The sequence below is a fragment of the Schistocerca cancellata genome, chromosome 4 (assembly GCF_023864275.1).
Source record: "Schistocerca cancellata isolate TAMUIC-IGC-003103 chromosome 4, iqSchCanc2.1, whole genome shotgun sequence".
NCBI lineage: Eukaryota > Metazoa > Arthropoda > Insecta > Orthoptera > Acrididae > Schistocerca > Schistocerca cancellata.
The window spans coordinates 693,320,063-693,338,961 of record NC_064629.1 but is presented as its reverse complement, the minus strand read 5'-3'; the positions used below and the strand labels follow the sequence as shown (position 1 = coordinate 693,338,961).

The following is an 18,899-nucleotide window of genomic DNA, read 5'->3' as shown; positions in this document are numbered from 1 at the left end:
TGCTTGCAATGGCAAATAAAAATCCCAATATTCAGTTTCTGATTGTATAAAGCAAAACAACAAACACAGACAATGTCTTTATCTCAATGTACTAAATGGCACAACTCTCCACTCACTTTCTGTGGGACTACATAGCTCTCAACACATTTCACAGTATGTAATGTAAAAAACAAAAAAGTAATGTAAACAACTGATGATTCACACAATCCGGACATGCTGTTACTAATTAATGCAGTCAAACTCTGAAGGTATCTCATATAATTAGCAGAAAATTGTTATAACATTGTGAGATAATAAAAACTATGTAATACAACTTTTGAGCAGTTTATAAGCTACTCTTCTCCTTGAATTCTGTTATTCATGAAACTGAAGATATTATAAGATAATCATAGAGTGAGTGAGTGAGTGAGTGAGTGAGAGTGTGTGTGTAGCACATTATCACCAACAACATAAAGACTACAGACTACAGTCAAACCATGAAGTCTTGCCAAGTACTGAACTTAATTCATTGAGGAGTGTGGTTTCATCGTTGTCTTCCTGAAGTAAATTCCTTTCTGTTTCTGGCATGTAGAAATGAGTCAATACTTAGTTAAAGTCCAATCTCATATTCTGACAAAAACACCAAGGTCACTGACACAGCACTAGACTGGAAACTGTTTCACTTACTGATAGTAAACACACTTTTTTTTATGTTTACAGTTTTCGTTCAAGATGATTTACTCATTGTATCTGGCACATACTTCAACACACTCCTATTACAGACAAATTGTAAGAAACATTTTCCTACAATCCAAGAGCTACATGCCTCAAGAGATGGATGACACAGTAGAATTCCAATTACTTTCTGCCTTGTATTAATACACTTATTTACAGATGACCCTATCACATTGGATATAAGAATACAAGTGATTGGTTGTGGAGGTGCTGGTGGTGGGAGGCCTGCAAGGCAGTAAAAATAAAATCTGATTTTTTCCTACTTTCAATATATTTATAGTAAGATGCAGAAGGAGTGATGAAAAGGGTTTCACCATGCAGCTATTTCATTTAATATATGAAACAGTACGACATGCTATGAAGAAAAACTTCATCTGAGAGAGAGAATAAAATTTATTATTGTTAATGTTTACATGCTGTGAACAGCACACATGGATCACTTACTTAGAGCTGACAATGTTAAAGAGGGAAAAATGGTTATGGCTTTGACTAAAAATCCTTCCCATCATTCATCTGGAGTGATTTAGCAATACCACAACCATACTGGCAATCGACCAGGGTCCTCTGAAATACGAGTCCCGAAAATGAACTGTTGTGTTAATTTGTTTAGAAGAACAGATCTATTATAAGAGTACTTGCAGTACTATGGGGAAAAATCAAACAAACACACACACACACACACACACACACACACACACACACACACACAGTGAGAATGTTACCAATTGGGAAAATAAGCCACACAGCATATCTTTATTCTTCATTCTCTCCTACTGTTCAAAATAACCCATAATCAATATTTAACTACCTCAGTTAATATTTATTCACAGTAATGTTTGTTCCACTCCATTTTGACTGTCCAATGGAGTAATTGGTTATGAATATTTTGAATGAAAACAGTATCTGTAACAAAATTGTTTTTACTAATGACTATTATGTATTTCACACTTGTAAGGCATCATCACATTATCTGGAGACAATAGAACAAAAATTAATATGACAAAACAGTAAATACAATAAGACATGGTTCTAAGCTGTGCAGCTGTGCTTACAATGAACATTAATATTTACATTAACTCATAAAATGTAGTATGATAGGTTTCATCCATCAGTAGCCACTGAACTGCATTAAATAAGAATAAGAAGTGTGGATATGATATCTGGTCATCAAGTGTCTTATCAGATATGTGAAGAACATACAATGCGTTTAAAATTATTTGCGAATGTTGATGTTTCACTGACCGGAGGGGGATATGACGCTGTTGCCCAGATAACGACAGTGGTGAGCTGGCTTTCCCTACCATGCAGCCAGCAGTTCAGCTGGTAAAGTGCCCCTGTTGCCACATCATGAATGAACAGTACCACATGGTGTCACACATTAGATGCATCAACGTTCATCAGCTCTCATTGTAAAGTTGTATTGTGTGGCATTGAAGTGTTGTGTAGCCATTAGGTATTGTGAACAAATTTTTTGTGTTGGCTCTAGATTAATAACACAACAGTGCAGTACATATGAATACAAGATTTGAAATAAAAGTGTTGTCTGAGAACAGGTTCATCAGCTGGGAAGATAATGTTCTGATGCAAAACATTCCTCAGAATTCCACAATAGTAATGGAAAAATGCCATACCAATCTGTTGTGATGCACAAAGCTCCACCAACACAGTGGAGGAAAGTGGATAGTTTGCTCTGGGTACACAGAAATGTTCCACGAGATAAACTGAATCCAGTATGTATAAGGCGAAGTTAGTGGAACTTTTAGTGTTGTACAAGCCAAAACTTCACGTTACCAGTCAATGAGGTACAGTTTAATCAGGCTCCTTCCACACCATGCTCATTTAAATCTGACTTGAGTTATATGGCCCTAGGTGAAAAGTAATGTGGCAAAAAACAAAACCAAGCTTATGCTCACTGTACACAGCAGAGTTTAGAAATATTCATCTCACTAACATTTTAATGCAGTTGAAATTGTGACAGAATCCTGAAATACTCTAATATTAAACTAACAGCTGAGTACCAGTCAGGTCAATAGTTTATGAAACAGCCCATTCTCAGTATAAAGATAAACGTGCAACTTCTTCACTTATATTGTTACAAGACCCATGGCAGTTCTCATTTCACCAGCGGTTGAGAGCCCTCAATAATTACACAATTTCACTGAAAAAATCTGTAGTCACTTGAATATTGTGGTAGATATTGAAGTTTCGCATATTAATCAAATGGCAAAGCACTCTTGTCTTTCATGCTACTATTTGCCAAAATCTTGTTCTGATATCTCAATACCATTTATGAGATATGAGGAATTAATGAATATTTCATTCTAGTTTTTTCACTAATGCACGGTTTGTGACAGTGCTTTACATACATTCTATCTTCTCAAAATTGGAAACAGACAGCGATATCCTTCCACATTTAATATGCAGAAACATGTAACCTAATGCGCACCAACACACAAATTCATAGTGACACCTATTTTTCACTACAAACTAAAAATTTCTTGCAGTAGTTTACCAACTATCAAAATATCACAATAACTATGACCATTAACAAATAGGTGGTTCATCATGAAGCAGACGAATTAAATTATAAGATGTGTGAAAATGAGAATCACTGAATAGTTTCTCTCAAATCATTTGAGAAAGATTGCAGATCAGCCTACATGTGCCGCTTGCTGTTCACACAGTCCAGTGAGCCTGCCAGGTTCTGCACCCAGTAGACCTGGCATTACACTGTGGTCAACTGCTAACACACACAGCACACATTGGAAACCACACTTCCCTCCACTCATTCCATACTGAACTGTCAAAAGTTGCAACTTATTTTCAACACACTACAAATAGGAAGCACACACAGAAAAGTAGAATTAAAAAGGATTAGTGAAGGGTGGTGGGAGAAATGGCATCTAAAGTAGATAAAATATCAGATCCGTTAGGTACCTTATGTGCTTTGTGTGTACTGAAGGAGGCATAGTGTACACAGCTCAGAACCACATGTACAGCATGTGGATGTAGAGTAGAAAACAGCTGACTAAGCAGGCCCATCCAGCACAAGACCCCATTTGGGTATGAGGTGTGCAACTGGATATGCTGTGCTCATATGATGGGTATGGGCTGGATGGCACAATAACTCAAATGTAAATGATGACACTAATTGCACTGCTTAATTTCAACAGTTTAACAACTTATTAAAATACATGTGATATCATTTAAAGCGAGAACAATCCCACTGTAAAGAACTAGCGGAAACTTGCTAATAATGGTTATATGTAATGGATGCGTAAAAATACACAAATAATGTAATAGCACCAGACAAATCAGTGCCACATCCAATAAAGCTTATAACAGTGAGATAAAGTACAGCAATATTAATAAAATAATTGCAGATTCATAAGGGAGTATTTGATGCGGCTGAAGAAACAGTTAGTACAACATATGTGTCACAAATGCTGGAATGTTACAGAGCCAACACATTAATTTATAAATTGCTGTAGTTTCTGAAAGGGTCCAAGAGAACCTTAAATAAAACCATATAGAAGTGAAAAAACAGTAGCTATCATAATAAATGTCCTCCCTGCATTCATGTTGTTTATGACACACAAGCTAGACCATCCCTTATGCCACATCTCTAACAGAATAGGAAATCCAGGTGAACTGATCCCCAAATATACATTGGAATTATTGCATCAAAAATTTGTATTTGAAGATAGTTTCACCATCTGCAACAGGAATGATCTGGTTAATCTGCTTAGTGGTATAATCTTTCCACCTACCTGTACCTTGTTATCTTTCGATATAGAAAACTTATACACAAATGCCTCGTACACAATGATCTTCTTAAGCAATGTCTAACAACAACGTATGAGATTAACAAAAATGCACTTTTATCCTTAGATCACTTACTTCATGTAATTATTTCTCACACAATAATCAATATCACAAGCAAAATGAAGGCCTAGCCATGTTTGGTGGGTTTCGTGGCTGATGTCTATGTCAACCACTTAGAATGAAATTACTTTAGGCACAACTTGGACAGACAAAAGAAGGTCCTTTTCCTGATTTTGTCCATTATAAATGGTTATGTGCGAGATTGTGACTGTGAAAGCAATGGGTTTGTTATTAAATAACTTTTTCTGCTAACAGTCACCGTTTTCTTTCAGTCTTACTTTGCATGGCACATTTTAGGAAATGACTCCCATTTTCAAGTATATTTTCACTTTGTGCTATGCCATTTTTACATAATGTTTTTGATGTGCGAGGTTCTGCTTTGTTTTGCTAAGTTTTCTTATGGTCAATTTGTGCAGAGACACATACATGTTAAATGTAAGTTATTTTTGATATATAATGTGCACTGAAAGATGTGCGAGACTCTGCACAAATTGACCATAAGAAAACTTGAAGTCAACAAAACAAAGCAGAACCTTACACATTGAAAACATTATGTAAAACTGCAAATGGGGATCATTTCCCGAAACGAATCATGTAAAATATGAATAAAAGAAAATCTTAACTGGCAGCAGAAAAGTTATTTACAAACAAACCCACTGAGGTCCTTTTTTATCAGCGATATGTAGATGACATTTTCATTTTCTTTAACGGTTCTGCAACCGGCATCCCATTTTTGGTAGATGACTTCAACTCACTGATCCCAAACATGACTTACTCATGAATTAATGGATAACAGCAAAATTCTTAATTATTTGAATCTACAGTTGCAGATCGATGGGGGTAAAATCCAATTTGATATATTTCATAAGACCATCACAAGTGATTCAATTACACACCCTTCCTTGTAACTCTTACTGGTATAAGATCAGTTACTTCAAATCAATAACACAGTGTATCAGCGAACTTCCGCTATGCCTCTCATCTATTGCTGAGCCACTCATCTATACAGAAAAAGTTAGCTATCCTAAAACATGTGGTTAGCAATGATTACAACCCAAAATTCCACAAGACTTGTCAGTCTCCAGTATGAAACTTGTGAAGATGCTCTTTGCAGGAAACCTGTCATATGGCATTGCTAAACCATTTGAGAAGCAGAGCATGGAAGTTGTTTGTTTCATTTGGTTAACAAAGTTCTGAAATAGTTATACACATAACACACAACCAAGCAAGCAAACAGGCAGGATGTTTAGAACTACATTTCATGAGCACCAACTAAATAAGAGAGGACAAGTTAGGCATCACCCAGTCATTACTGAGCATCTGATATCAAGTGATCATCAGCCTCCAACATTGAGCAACATGAGCATGCTGCATACCACTGGCAAAGAGAAGAAGATGAATTTGTTAGAACAGATGGAATCATTAAACACTAATGTGCTATTAAAGAAAGGCTATTGAATGATCAATTGGTTAGTAAAAACCAGTTTTATTACAGTGTAATGATGCCAACTATAAGATCCCTCCCATGATACTGCTTACCCCCACAATTGGGCAGCATAACTTTTGTTCACTCTCTCTTCTATGCTAATAAGTGTTTTTGTCTTAGCACTTATTCTTTCGTCTCTGGGATTTTAATGTAAATCAAAATTTCTTAAAATGTTTTTACTCTGTTTATGCTGTCCTAAACAACAGGTATGCACAGATGATATTTATTATGTTAGTTACTGTTTTTCAATTCTATGTGGTTTTAGTCAAGGTCCTTTTGGAACCTTTTAGAATATATCACAGTTCATAAATTAATGTTGACTCTGCAGCCATCCAGCATTTGTGATACATACATCGCCGAACATTATTTCTTCAGCCATGTCAAAAGATTCACTTATGAATCTGCAATTATTTTACTAATGTTGCTGTACTTTTGTTTACCTTGCTATTATGAGCTTTACTGGATGTGGTGCTGATTCATATTGTACTATTACTTTTTTGTGTATTTTTATGCATCCATTATGTCTAATTGTTATCAGTAAATTTCTGCTTGTTCTTTACGGTTTGTTAACTGCAATGGGATTTGTTCTCTTTTTAAGTGGTATCACATATATTTTAACAAGTTTTTAAATTGCTGGCATTAAGCAACACAATTAGTGTCATCTGTTATGTTTGAGTCTTTGCACAACCTAGCCCATACCAGCATATCCGGTCACACACCTCATAGTCAGTTCTGGTCTTACGCTGGACAGACCTGCTTAGCCGATTGTTTCCTGCTCTACATCCACATGTTGTACACATGGCTCTGAGCTCTGTACACCATGCCTGCTTTAGTACACATAAGGTACAGAATGACAGTTATTGAACTATACGAAATAAAATCATTGTAACTTCTGAATGGTTTGTGTTAGGTTATTCAAACTGCACAGTAGGTCGCAGGGCATGATGAGAATTAGTATGGCTTGGTTTAGTGACAAAGCTGACTTCCATTTGGATGGGTTAGTCAACAAGCAAAATTGGCACATTTGAAGGATTGAGAATTCGAATTTTGAGATCGAGAAGTCTCTTCACCCTCAAAAGGTGACTGTGTGGTATGGAATGTCCAGTCACAGAATAATCAGTGCGATATTTCTTGATGGCATGCTGACTACTGAATGGTACGTAAAGGTTTTGGAAGATGATTTCATCTCCATTATCCAAAGTAACCCTGATTTTTACAAAACGTGGTTCATGCAAGACGAAGCTCAACCCCATCGAAGCAGGAGTGTGTTTGATGTCCTGGAGGAGCACACTGGAGACAACATTCTGGCTCTGGAGTACCAAGAGGCCCCTGGAATGGGCCTCAATTGGCTGCCGTATTCTCCAGGTCTGAACGCATGCGACTCCTTTTTGTGGGGCTATAATAAAGATGAGGTGTACAGCAATAACACCAAAACCATTGCTGAGCTGAAAACAGACATTCAGAAGGTCATTGACAGTATCGATGTTCCGACTCCTCTGCCGTTCATGCAGAATTCCGCCATTCATCTGTGCCACATCACCACAAATGAACATATCATAACCTAAATCTGAATATTTGTAATGACATTTACACGTTGAATAAAGTGTGTGCACACCATTGTTTGTAAATAATTTATGTTTCTTTTCATATAGTTCAATAATTGTCACCCTGAACCTAACTGGTCTAGTATTTTATCTACTTTAGATCCCCATTTCTCCCACCATCCACCATTAATCTTGGTTAGTTTTACTTGTTCATGTTTACTTCCCATTTAGGGCCTTGTTGTATCTGATAAGAGACTCGATGACTGGATGCTATATCCAGACAATTATTATCCTTAATAAATGCCCTTCAGTTGCAATTGATGGATGAAGCTTATCCTACTGTCTTTTATGAGTTTATGTATGTATTACTGTCCTTTATATGCATGCCTGCACAGCTTACAGCTATGCTTTATTCTATTTACCGTTTTGTCATATTAATTTTCGTTCTACTGTCTCAAGACAATCTGCTGATGCCTTACAAGGGCAAAATGTGCAATTGTAACTTAGAAACACAATTTTTCAACCTAGACTGATTTCATTCAAAATATTTATATACAGTATCAAAAAATTAGTACTGCAGTAATCTCAATTTATTGAAGAGGTCACTGCAGGCACCACCACAGAGTACATTTCAGCAAGTAAACAACCGAGAATGAAATTTTAAAATTATCGTGACAACTTAAGATATTGAATATTTTCTTGAAAACATTGTACAATAAATAATAGAAAGATGATTACTGAGTGAGAACCTCACTCAGCTTTTAATATGTAGTGGCAAATTTTGGTTTCACACAGGAAACTGGAGAGCTCTGAAGTCCAAAAAAATATTAAAGGTGGCTGAAAAGTAAAATTTTAACTGCTGTCTACAGAAGCAGACACGACAACACAACTAAAAACAGACTTTCTTGTTTCCACAAAATCCTCATATGACAGTATAAGCACAACCTGGCAGGTTAAATAACTAATTTCCCAGCTGACAACATATACTGCATTTTCATATCCATCCATATGATGAACCAGAAAACTGAAAGATGCTATCTTGGTAAGACACAACAGAAGAGATGAGTATAAACTGATACCGAGGGGTGATGGAAAACAAGCCAATTTTTTAAAAAAACATGCTCGTCTGTGAAGTTATTGTACTACATCTGGAAAGACAGCTCCACCTCTCCCAAGCGTTGAAGCAGGCATGAGTATTACATTAATAATTATGCTCTTCATGTCAACTCTAACAAACATAATCATTTTCTGTCCCCAGTAGCATAAAACACAGACACTTCTATCGGTACATGGAAATCTTTCTAGATTACATCATCACTTACTGACTTTACAGGCAGAGAGAGTTAAATTTACTAGATAATGTCACCACCACCAACAACAACATAACTTATGCGTACCTTCATCCAGTGTAAGACAAAGATCCTCAACAATTATAACTTATTATCAACTGAATTGGGTTCACTAACAATGAAATTACTGATGGGGATGAAATCAATGCAGATGCAATGAAATGAAATGGTACCAGTGAAAACAGGTCAGAAACACTGAACTTACAATGTAATGAAAATGTTATAACATGTAAATTCATGTTAAGACTGGAACTCAAACACTGATTTCTTGAGCATCCCTGCGGGTCGGACTCAAACTTTTATTGCCACTTATGTTTCCCATTCCTAATGTCTGAATACTACAACCAGCGGTTCTCTACAAGGTATGTGGGAATGGCATCATTGCAAAATAATGGATTTGATGGACTATGGATTATCCTGCCACAAGGAATATGTAAATACGGCACAGATTTTCATTTGTCAGGATATACTCATTAGATTGCCAGTTCAGCATTTCTGAAGGATTTTTCATGTTCATCTTCACTGATATTATCCCCATTAATTCTTTCATTTCCAAGAATCTAATTACATTAATACATATGCCTTGTGGCAGGGAAAGCCACAGACCTCCACTCAATGGTGCTACTCCCACATATCACATGGGAGACACTCTGGTTGTAGTGTTCATAAATCATAGGTGTAACCAACAATGAAAATGAAACTTTGAGTCAGGCCTGCAGGCATACTCAAGGCCTGAGGACATGTTCAGACAGCCTAATGGTTAAGGCAGCCACTTGCAGTTCAAGCAGGAAATCTGGGTCAAAAACCTTCTCTTACATTATTGTCATTAGTTATGACACATTCACAGGTTTACTACTATTTATGAGTTATCTTGTCTCTCTTCCAACTATAAATTTCCATTATGTATTTTCATCAAACTGAAAATATCAGCTGCCCTTTAACACCATCTAAAGAAATAATTTTTTGTCTGCAAGAAGCATAGTCATGTTTTTACTCAATATATTCAACTGCCCTATGTATAGAAGCTTCTTTGGCTTATCATCACTAATTTTACTCTCTTTCTGTACATTTTTGCAATTTTCCAGACCTGGTTGCAAAAGTTTCAGCTATTTCAAATAATATTTCAGCTATATACACTCCTGGAAATTGAAATAAGAACACCGTGAATTCATTGTCCCAGGAAGGGGAAACTTTATTGACACATTCCTGGGGTCAGATACATCACATGATCACACTGACAGAACCACAGGCACATAGACACAGGCAACAGAGCATGCACAATGTCGGCACTAGTACAGTGTATATCCACCTTTCGCAGCAATGCAGGCTGCTATTCTCCCATGGAGACGATCGTAGAGATGCTGGATGTAGTCCTGTGGAACGGCTTGCCATGCCATTTCCACCTGGCACCCCAGTTGGACCAGCGTTCGTGCTGGATGTGCAGACCGCGTGAGACGACGCTTCATCCAGTCCCAAACATGCTCAATGGGGGACAGATCCGGAGATCTTGCTGGCCAGGGTAGTTGACTTACACCTTCTAGAGCACATTGGGTGGCACGGGATACATGCGGACGTGCATTGTCCTGTTGGAACAGCAAGTTCCCTTGCCGGTCTAGGAATGGTAGAACAATGGGTTCGATGACGGTTTGGATGTACCGTGTACTATTCAGTGTCCCCTCGACGATCACCAGTGGTGTACGGCCAGTGTAGAAGATCGCTCCCCCCACCATGATGCCGGGTGTTGGCCCTGTGTGCCTCGGTCGTATGCAGTCCTGATTGTGGCGCTCACCTGCACGGCGCCAAACACGCATACGACCATCATTGGCACCAAGGCAGAAGCGACTCCCATCGCTGAAGACGACACGTCTCCATTCGTCCCTCCATTCACGCCTGTCGCGACACCTCTGGAGGCGGGCTGCACGATGTTGGGGCGTGAGCGGAAGACGGCCTAATGGTGTGCGGGACCGTAGCCCAGCTTCATGGAGACGGCTGCGAATGGTCCTCGCCGATACCCCAGGAGCAACAGTGTCCCTAATGTGCTGGGAAGTGGCGGTGCGGTCCCCTACGGCACTGCGTAGGATCCTACGGTCTTGGTGTGCATCCGTGCGTCGCTGCGGTCCGGTCCCAGGTCGACGGGCACGTGCACCTTCCGCCGACCACTGGCGACAACATCGATGTACTGTGGAGACCTCACGCCCCACGTGTTGAGCAATTCGGCGGTACGTCCACCCGGCCTCCCGCATGCCCACTATACGCCCTCGCTCAAAGTCCGTCAACTGCACATACGGTTCACGTCCACACTGTCGCGGCATGCTACCAGTGTTAAAGACTGCGATGGAGCTCCGTATGCTCGGCAAACTGGCTGACACTGACGGCGGCGGTGCACAAATGCTGCGCAGCTAGCGCCATTCGACGGCCAACACTGCGGTTCCTGGTGTGTCCGCTGTGCCGTGCGTGTGATCATTGCTTGTACAGCCCTCTCGCAGTGTCCGGAGCAAGTATGGTGGGTCTGACACACCGGTGCCAATGTGTTCTTTTTTCCATTTCCAGGAGTGTATATGTAAGCGGTATCTGTTACATACAATTTGCATTTCATTACAATTAACCTCTTCTACAATGATGATCCAATAACCAATCTAGCTGAAATCCCAAATCCTTAAATATTTTTCTATGTATGGACTCAAACTACTTAATATGTCTTCCTGTCAAAGTTGACTGAAGTTTTACCTGTTCACACAGTCAAACATAACATGCAAATGGAAAATCAGTTACAAAGAACAGAACAGTTCAGACGGAAAATTCATCTAAATAATGTAAAGGTAGTCATCCAATTCTCACATAGCAGCAGACTGATTATAGCCTTAAAAGCTATGTGACCCAAAATATATCAAAACTTGTAGTTTTTCTTTCTGTCAAAAAAGGGGGGACTTTCCCCAAATTACATCCTTTACTGTTGTCTTTCTTCATTGTAAATCACAGCTGATTTTGCTGTGTAATACTTTTCATGTTCTATTTTCCTTCATCCTCTCTTTTTAACACACTATCCCAAGTTCTGAAACTAGTGAGTATCATTCTTTTGTTGGCACCAATCTGATATCACCTGGTAGGTAACAAACCATTATGTTTATCTTTTGCTGTTATAAGTTTTCATATTACACCATTTCAAATGTTAATTTATGACAAACTGCAAGTACAACAGCACAAACCCTTGCTATTACTTTGTGATCTGGACACCTAGAAAAATTCTGTATTGATCAACTTACACAACACTGCTTGACAGTGTGCTTTTGCTAGGTTTCAAATATAGGTGGTTCAACCACACTGCATGCAGCAGAAAATACAACATAAATCACAATATGGGACATTCACAACATTTAATTGATCTTTAAACATAAAGTTTTTGTTGTATTGTGTTATAGCAATGATCTTGCAGTGTACAATTTTTCAAACAACATCTACAAACACTGGATGCTTACTGATATTTTAGTAATAAATCTGATTCAAAATGAATGCCATTCACACAAAAGGAGTTACTATACTACGCACATTCTGATTCTCAGCACACCACACAACGTGAAGTCTTGTACAACTTGTTCATAATAAATTAAATGAATTTAACACAGAAATTACCGATCTTGGCACTCCATATGACTGCCTGTTGTATGCTGTAACGAAGTTCCGAATTTCTATACGTCTCTGTGCTAGGTCAGTGCCATCTTGTGCCTGCCTTTCCTCTGGAGTAAATCGAGTCATAATCAATGTCACCTGTGAGAAAAATGAAAAGACAATTATGTAGCAGTAAGATGAAAGTTGTTAACAGCAAAAACGAGAATCATTATGGTAGCAGATAGTCAGTGCTAAACACACTTTCAAAAATTGTTGGAAATAGTTATAACAAAGGTAAGTCCAGGATGGAATAACAGGAATTATGACAGAATGCAGCTCACCACTTTAAGGATTTAATATTGTTGCCATTGGACACAATCTATAGCAGATTAGAAGGATTACAGATAGTGTATGTCAGGCATCACTAGAGGCAGAATCGATGAGTCACATGGTCCTACCCGACCGACAGCAGCATGGGGCTAGGCGAGTGGCTACGGCTGAGTCTTATATAGTATGCGCTATGAGCTCTTTCATATCTTTGCTATCAGCTATTAGGATACTGATCTGGCTGTGGGTTTGGTGTCTTCTGGATTTTGTTTCTAGCATATCTACTGCATCCAGATCACGACAATCTTGGCTTGTTTATGGATTACACAATCGTATCAGGGTCAGACACTTACATCGTGATAAGTTCTTAGGGTCATACCCTATCACGTTTTTGGCAACATGTTCACATTCAGTGCCAGCACTACGGACACAAAGTTTGTAGAACTTTGGCAGCAACAGCAGCTATCCCAATTGCAACAGTTTGCAGCTCTCAGCAATGGCATAAAGAGCAGCATGCTGCTGTGCTGCAGCTCGTGCCATAACAACAACAACATTCTGTGTTTGTTTTATTTTAGGACACAAAAACAACTAAGGTCATAAGTGACCACACAACAACATTCGGTGTCCATGTCGTGGCTACATTCTAACCACCATTCACTGCCTTCTACAAACCTTCAGAAAGCTGGGACATATTCCTTCATCAATTTGATCTCCACTAGTTCTCTCACAGGTATAACACTGGTGGTAGGCAGCAAAGTGCTTTGCTTTTGTCTTCTAATGGCAGTTCATACAAAGCAGTGTAGAAACTGCAAACACCCTTCAATCTTGGTGACTTATCATTCAATGATCTCTGTGTTCTACTAACTGAATACTGGGTCAGCAGACACATCTGATTGTGGTTAGGCTCCAGGTTAACCATGGTCATAAACAACAGGGCCAGACCTATGCAGCACTGGCTGATGACTTGCAGGGTCTTGCTAAGCATAATTTCAAGTGCTAGAACTGTTAACACTCATGTGTGGAACCATTAATTTGAGATGTAATTGTGTACCTCTCACCTGACAGAGAAGTCACAGCTAAAGCAAGTCCAAGTCTAGCCTTGGTGACATGCTTAAACAGGAAAAACGTTTTGAGGTTGCTTCGGCATCTCAGCATGCTTTCACAAATGAAATGCATGTGTGCCAAGCTGTTAGTCACCATCACGAGCAGTGGTCATCTGATGATTCTGACTCATCAGCCTCTAATTCTGCATCTAAGTCTCATCCAAGTTCATAGGCACCCAGATCGTGGGCATCTCTTGAGAGATTTAAGTATATTGATGACTCTGCTTGCCTTCAGTGGTGAATGACATTTTTGCAATGTTAGTCGGGCAGATCAGGAACGTCCTCCTTCCTCAGCAATCACACTATATCATGTACCTCAGAGAAACTTCAGTCCTGTCCTGACTGCAGTAGTGTGCATACCAGAAGCTATTAATTGCATCATGCAGTGGACTGCTGGTCCTGCAGTGAGCACGGTCACCTCGCTCTAATGTCAACAAGTGGCCCACATGTTGCGTGCTCTGAGGCAGCATGGGGACAACACTGTGATCCACACAGTCATGACTGCAGAGCGGGAAGTTCCCCTGCAGACACAGAAGCTCACTTTGAAATTGATGACAGTCCATGGAATTCCAGCTGGACACAGGTGCTGAGATGCGTCTAATGATTCAAGTCTGTTCCCCTCCACTGCAACAGGCCCAGTGCCAGGTCCTGTCTTACTACAGCACGTCCAGGCCTTCCCTCTGAGAACTGTCACTGGTGGCTAAGTGCAAAAACATTGAACACATACTAATCGCCTTTCCTCCAGGGATTCCTATTTGAGTTCCCAAAGCATCCTCGTACTACTTACGTGTTGTTGGAAACTACTGGTAACAAATGTTGCAGGCCCCCTCTGAACTGATTCAATGTTTTCTTTTAATTTGACCTGGTGTGGATCCCCAACACTCAAGAAGTGCTCATAATGGGTTGCATTGGTGTCCTATATGCAGCCCCCTTTACAGGTAAACCACACTTTCCTAAAATTCTCCCAACAAACTGAAGTTGACCATTCAGCTTCCCTACTACAATCCTTACATACTTCTCCCATTTCATATCACTTGCAACATTATTCCCAGATATTCAAACGATGTGATTGTAGTGAGCAGGGCAATACTAATGCTGTATTCGAACATTATGGGTTTGTTTTTACTACTCATCTGCATTCAATCTCATTTTTATAGGTTTCGATCTAGTTGCTGTTCATCACACCAACTAGAAATTTTGTCCAAGTCATTCTGAATCCTCCTACTGTTACTCAATGATGACACCTTCCTGTACACCATAGAATCATCAGCAAACAGCTGCAGATTGCTGCTCACCCTGTCCACCCTATCACTTGATATTTCATGTCAATTACTAATTTCAAATATGCCTTTTGGCTTATACAGGTAATATTGCTCTATGAAAATGCCAGGATGATTCCTTCAAAAGGACAGAGCCAATTTCCTTGCCAAACCTTGACACAATCCGAGGTTGTGCTATGTCTCTTTGATCTCTATTTCATAAGTGTATTAAAATTTAATCTTTCTTTCTTTTTAAATTGGTTTACACTGTCAGTTGGAAAAGTGCTGTTTGTTTGTCTGTGGGCAATTGAGAGGATTACAGCTTGAGAACATATAGAAATGGAACCACTCCCTCCTTCATAACCTTCCTTCACCATGGTGGCACTAGAGCAGCCTCATGCCATGGTTGCACTATCACCCCCTGCAGTTCTCGATCAGGCCTCTTGTGTCACCGCAGTCCTTCACTGGGCATCCTGTGCCACCAGAGTCCTTCACTGGGCATCCTGTGCCACCACAGCGCTGAATTGAGCCTCCTGTGTCATCGCAGTACTTAACTGGGCCTTCTGTGCCACTGCAGTGCTTAATTGGGGCTCCTGTGCCACCGAGTGCTTAACTGGGGCACCTGTGCCAACGCAGTGCTCGACTGGGACTTCTCTGCCACTGCAGTCCTCAACTGGACCTTCTGCTGGGGTCAGACTAAAGCCAATGGTTCTAGATCTGCTGGTGGAAAGTGCTGCCTCTCCACTTCCCATCGCTGGCAATGGCTGGGCCATTTTTGATCATATGTGCAAAATTCAAGGGGGAAGGGATTTAATAGCTGTTGGGATTTAATATCTGTAACAGCAGACACAACTGACAGTGAATCAAAAGCATTACAGTTAGCGGCTGTCAAGTGCCACCACGTGAACAGTCACCAGGTCACATGGTCCTGCCTGACAGCAACATGGCGCTTCGCAAGCAACCACGACTCAGTCTTATGTAGTACACTGGGTAAGGGTGGAGGAAGAAGCTATAGTGCTGCTAGTGCTACCTATAGAAGCATACAGGGACAGGGTGGGGAGATTGTGCTGGAGAGAGGGAGGGAAAGGAGAGAAGGGGAAAGGACTACACAAGTGCAACAAGGGCACAGAGGACTCATGTGAGGCTGTAGTGGGAGCACGGAAGGGTGTAGAGGCAAGTGGGAGAACAGGGACTAGTGAAGGTTGAGGACTGGGTGGTTATGAGGACAAGGGATGTATAACATGGGGGAGTTCCTACCTATGTAGTTCAGGAAACCTGTTGTTGGTGGGCAGGCTACAGAAGACATGGGCTGTGAAGCAGTCAATGTCAAGAACACTGTGTTCTGCAGAATGCTCAGCAACTGGGCGATCCAGCTTTCTATGGTCATAGTTTGCTGCTGGTCATTCATGCCGACAGACTGTTTGTTAGTGGTAGTGCCCATGTAGAATGCCACACAGTGGTTTCAGCTAAATTGGTAGGCCACATGGCTGCTTTCACAGATGGCCCTGCATTTAATTGGGGTAGTAAATTTCTCTAACAGGACTGGAGTAGATGGTAGTGTGAGAATATATGGAACAGGTCTTACATCTACATCTTTAGGTACTCTACAGGGATTTGAACCACAGGGCAATGGATTGGCAGCAGGGGTGGAGTAGGAACAGACGAAAATATTACATATGTTGGGTGGGTGTTGTAATACCACTGTGGACAGAGTAGGTAGGATACTTCTCATTTCAGGACAAGACAATAGGTGGTTGAAATGCTGCCAGAGAATGAGGTTCAGCTGCTCTGTCCTGGATGATACTGCGTCACAAGGGAAGAAGGGAAGGGACAGGAGGGGGGGGGGGGGGGTGCACTCCTTTCTGCCCGGTCCATAGATATATACACAAGGGATGGTAGGTGACAAGGGAGACACAGAAAAGGAGATCCGTTTCTGGACAAGGTGTGGAGATTAATTATGGTCTGTGAAAGCCTCAACAAGACCATCGGTGGATTTGGAGAAGGACTGCTCATCACTGCAGATGTGACAGCCACAGGTGACTGGGCTATATAGAAAGGACTTCTTGGTGTGGAGTGGGTGGCAGCTGTGGAAACTGGGGTTTTTTTTTTTTTTTGGTTTGTGGTTTTAGGGCGCAAAACTTCTATGGTCATTAGCGCCCATGGAAACTGGGGTGTTGCTGGTGGCTGGAAGTACTGATGGAGCCATCTGTGAGGTTTAGATTGTCATTGCTGAAGGTGACTTCTTGGGCTGAGGACGACCAGGTGAAGCGAATGAGGGAGAAAAGGCTGAGGTTCTGGAGGAATGTGGATAGGGTGTTCTCACCCTCAGTCCAGATAATGAAGATGTTATCAGTAGTTTTGAACCTGATGAGTGGTTTGGCATTCTGAGTGGCTAAGAAGAATTCTTCTAGATGGTCCATGAATAGGTTAGCATAGATTGGTGCCAAGTGGGTGCCCACAGCTGTACCATGGGCTTGTCTGCAAGTGATGACTTCAAAGGAGAAGTAATTGTGAGTGAGGATATGGTTGGTCATGGTGTGCAGGAAGGGGCAAGTTCCCCTCATGACTCAGTACTACCCAGGACTGGAGCAAATGAACCATGTTCTTCTGGAGATGATGACAACCATGTGTATATGAGTTGTGTATGTAAGAATGTGTGAGTGTTTTTCTAAATTTGAAGGCGAACTGTGTCCAATAGCTTACTCTACCTCTAACTGCATTTCTAAATATTGCTATTTGTCACTCAACACTTCGTTTGTTGTTAAAAAATAGCCATAGTACACACGTACATGGCACGAAATCATAACAGATAAGAAATAGGGATGTGAACCGCTTCAAGCTGGTAAACATTTTTATCAAACAAAGAAGAGTCTTCAGGTATTGGTCTCTTCTGATCAAAATTATGCCGATTTCTCTTCCTTCAAATAACTGAATATTTGTTAGACAAGCTGCTCACTCTTGTGCTCACATAAACACTTTCTCCCAAAAAAGTGAGGAAAATCTGTAGAACTGAAGAGGATGGTGATGTTTACTCAAACTATTCCCATTTGTCTTAATGTCTTCAATACTCAACTAAGACTGCAGCTTTGTCTGAAGTTTTCCTATATGAAGTCCGATATTAAACTCTACCTCTTAAGTAACAAAAACAACCTGCATCAAATCTAATCAAGAATGGTAATTTTTTTCCATACTTGGCGCTGCAAGACTGAGCTTTTCTTAGCTCTCTAATGGTTTTGTCAACTGCATTGTTCTACTGACAAGCAAGCAATAGTATGCTGTACAAGTAACTGAAAAACAGAAGACTAGTTTCACCATAGTTGGTAATGTTGGATAGCTAGTGACACCAACTTGTTCCTACCCAGAGGTTGGAATGGGGGAGGTTTGATAAGCTCCTTTTCCAAGTCACCTTTGTGGTTGACTCTGTCTAATATTCTAGGGCAGGAAGATGTTCCTGACTGCATAAATGATCATGCAGTATGATATTAAGTCCTGAACAAATTGAAGACACTGTTGAAATCCAAGTTCTTTTACTGAAGCAAGGTATTGGTTGGTTGGCTGGTTTAAAGGCGGGAGAAGGGACCAAACTACAAGGTCATTGGTCCCTTGTTCCTAATAAAACAATGCCA

General features: G+C 40.4%; 1 protein-coding gene across 1 annotated transcript in view; it reads right to left on the bottom strand.

The window, feature by feature from the left end:
* The window catches only part of LOC126183587 (E3 ubiquitin-protein ligase RNF170-like), a 112,361-nt gene that overhangs the window by 25,718 nt on the left and 67,744 nt on the right, over positions 1-18,899 (bottom strand). Inside the window, exon 5 of the mRNA XM_049925685.1 lies at positions 12,609-12,743. Within this exon, the coding sequence (XP_049781642.1) occupies positions 12,609-12,743 (135 nt within the window). The remainder of the gene's footprint in view (positions 1-12,608; positions 12,744-18,899) is intronic.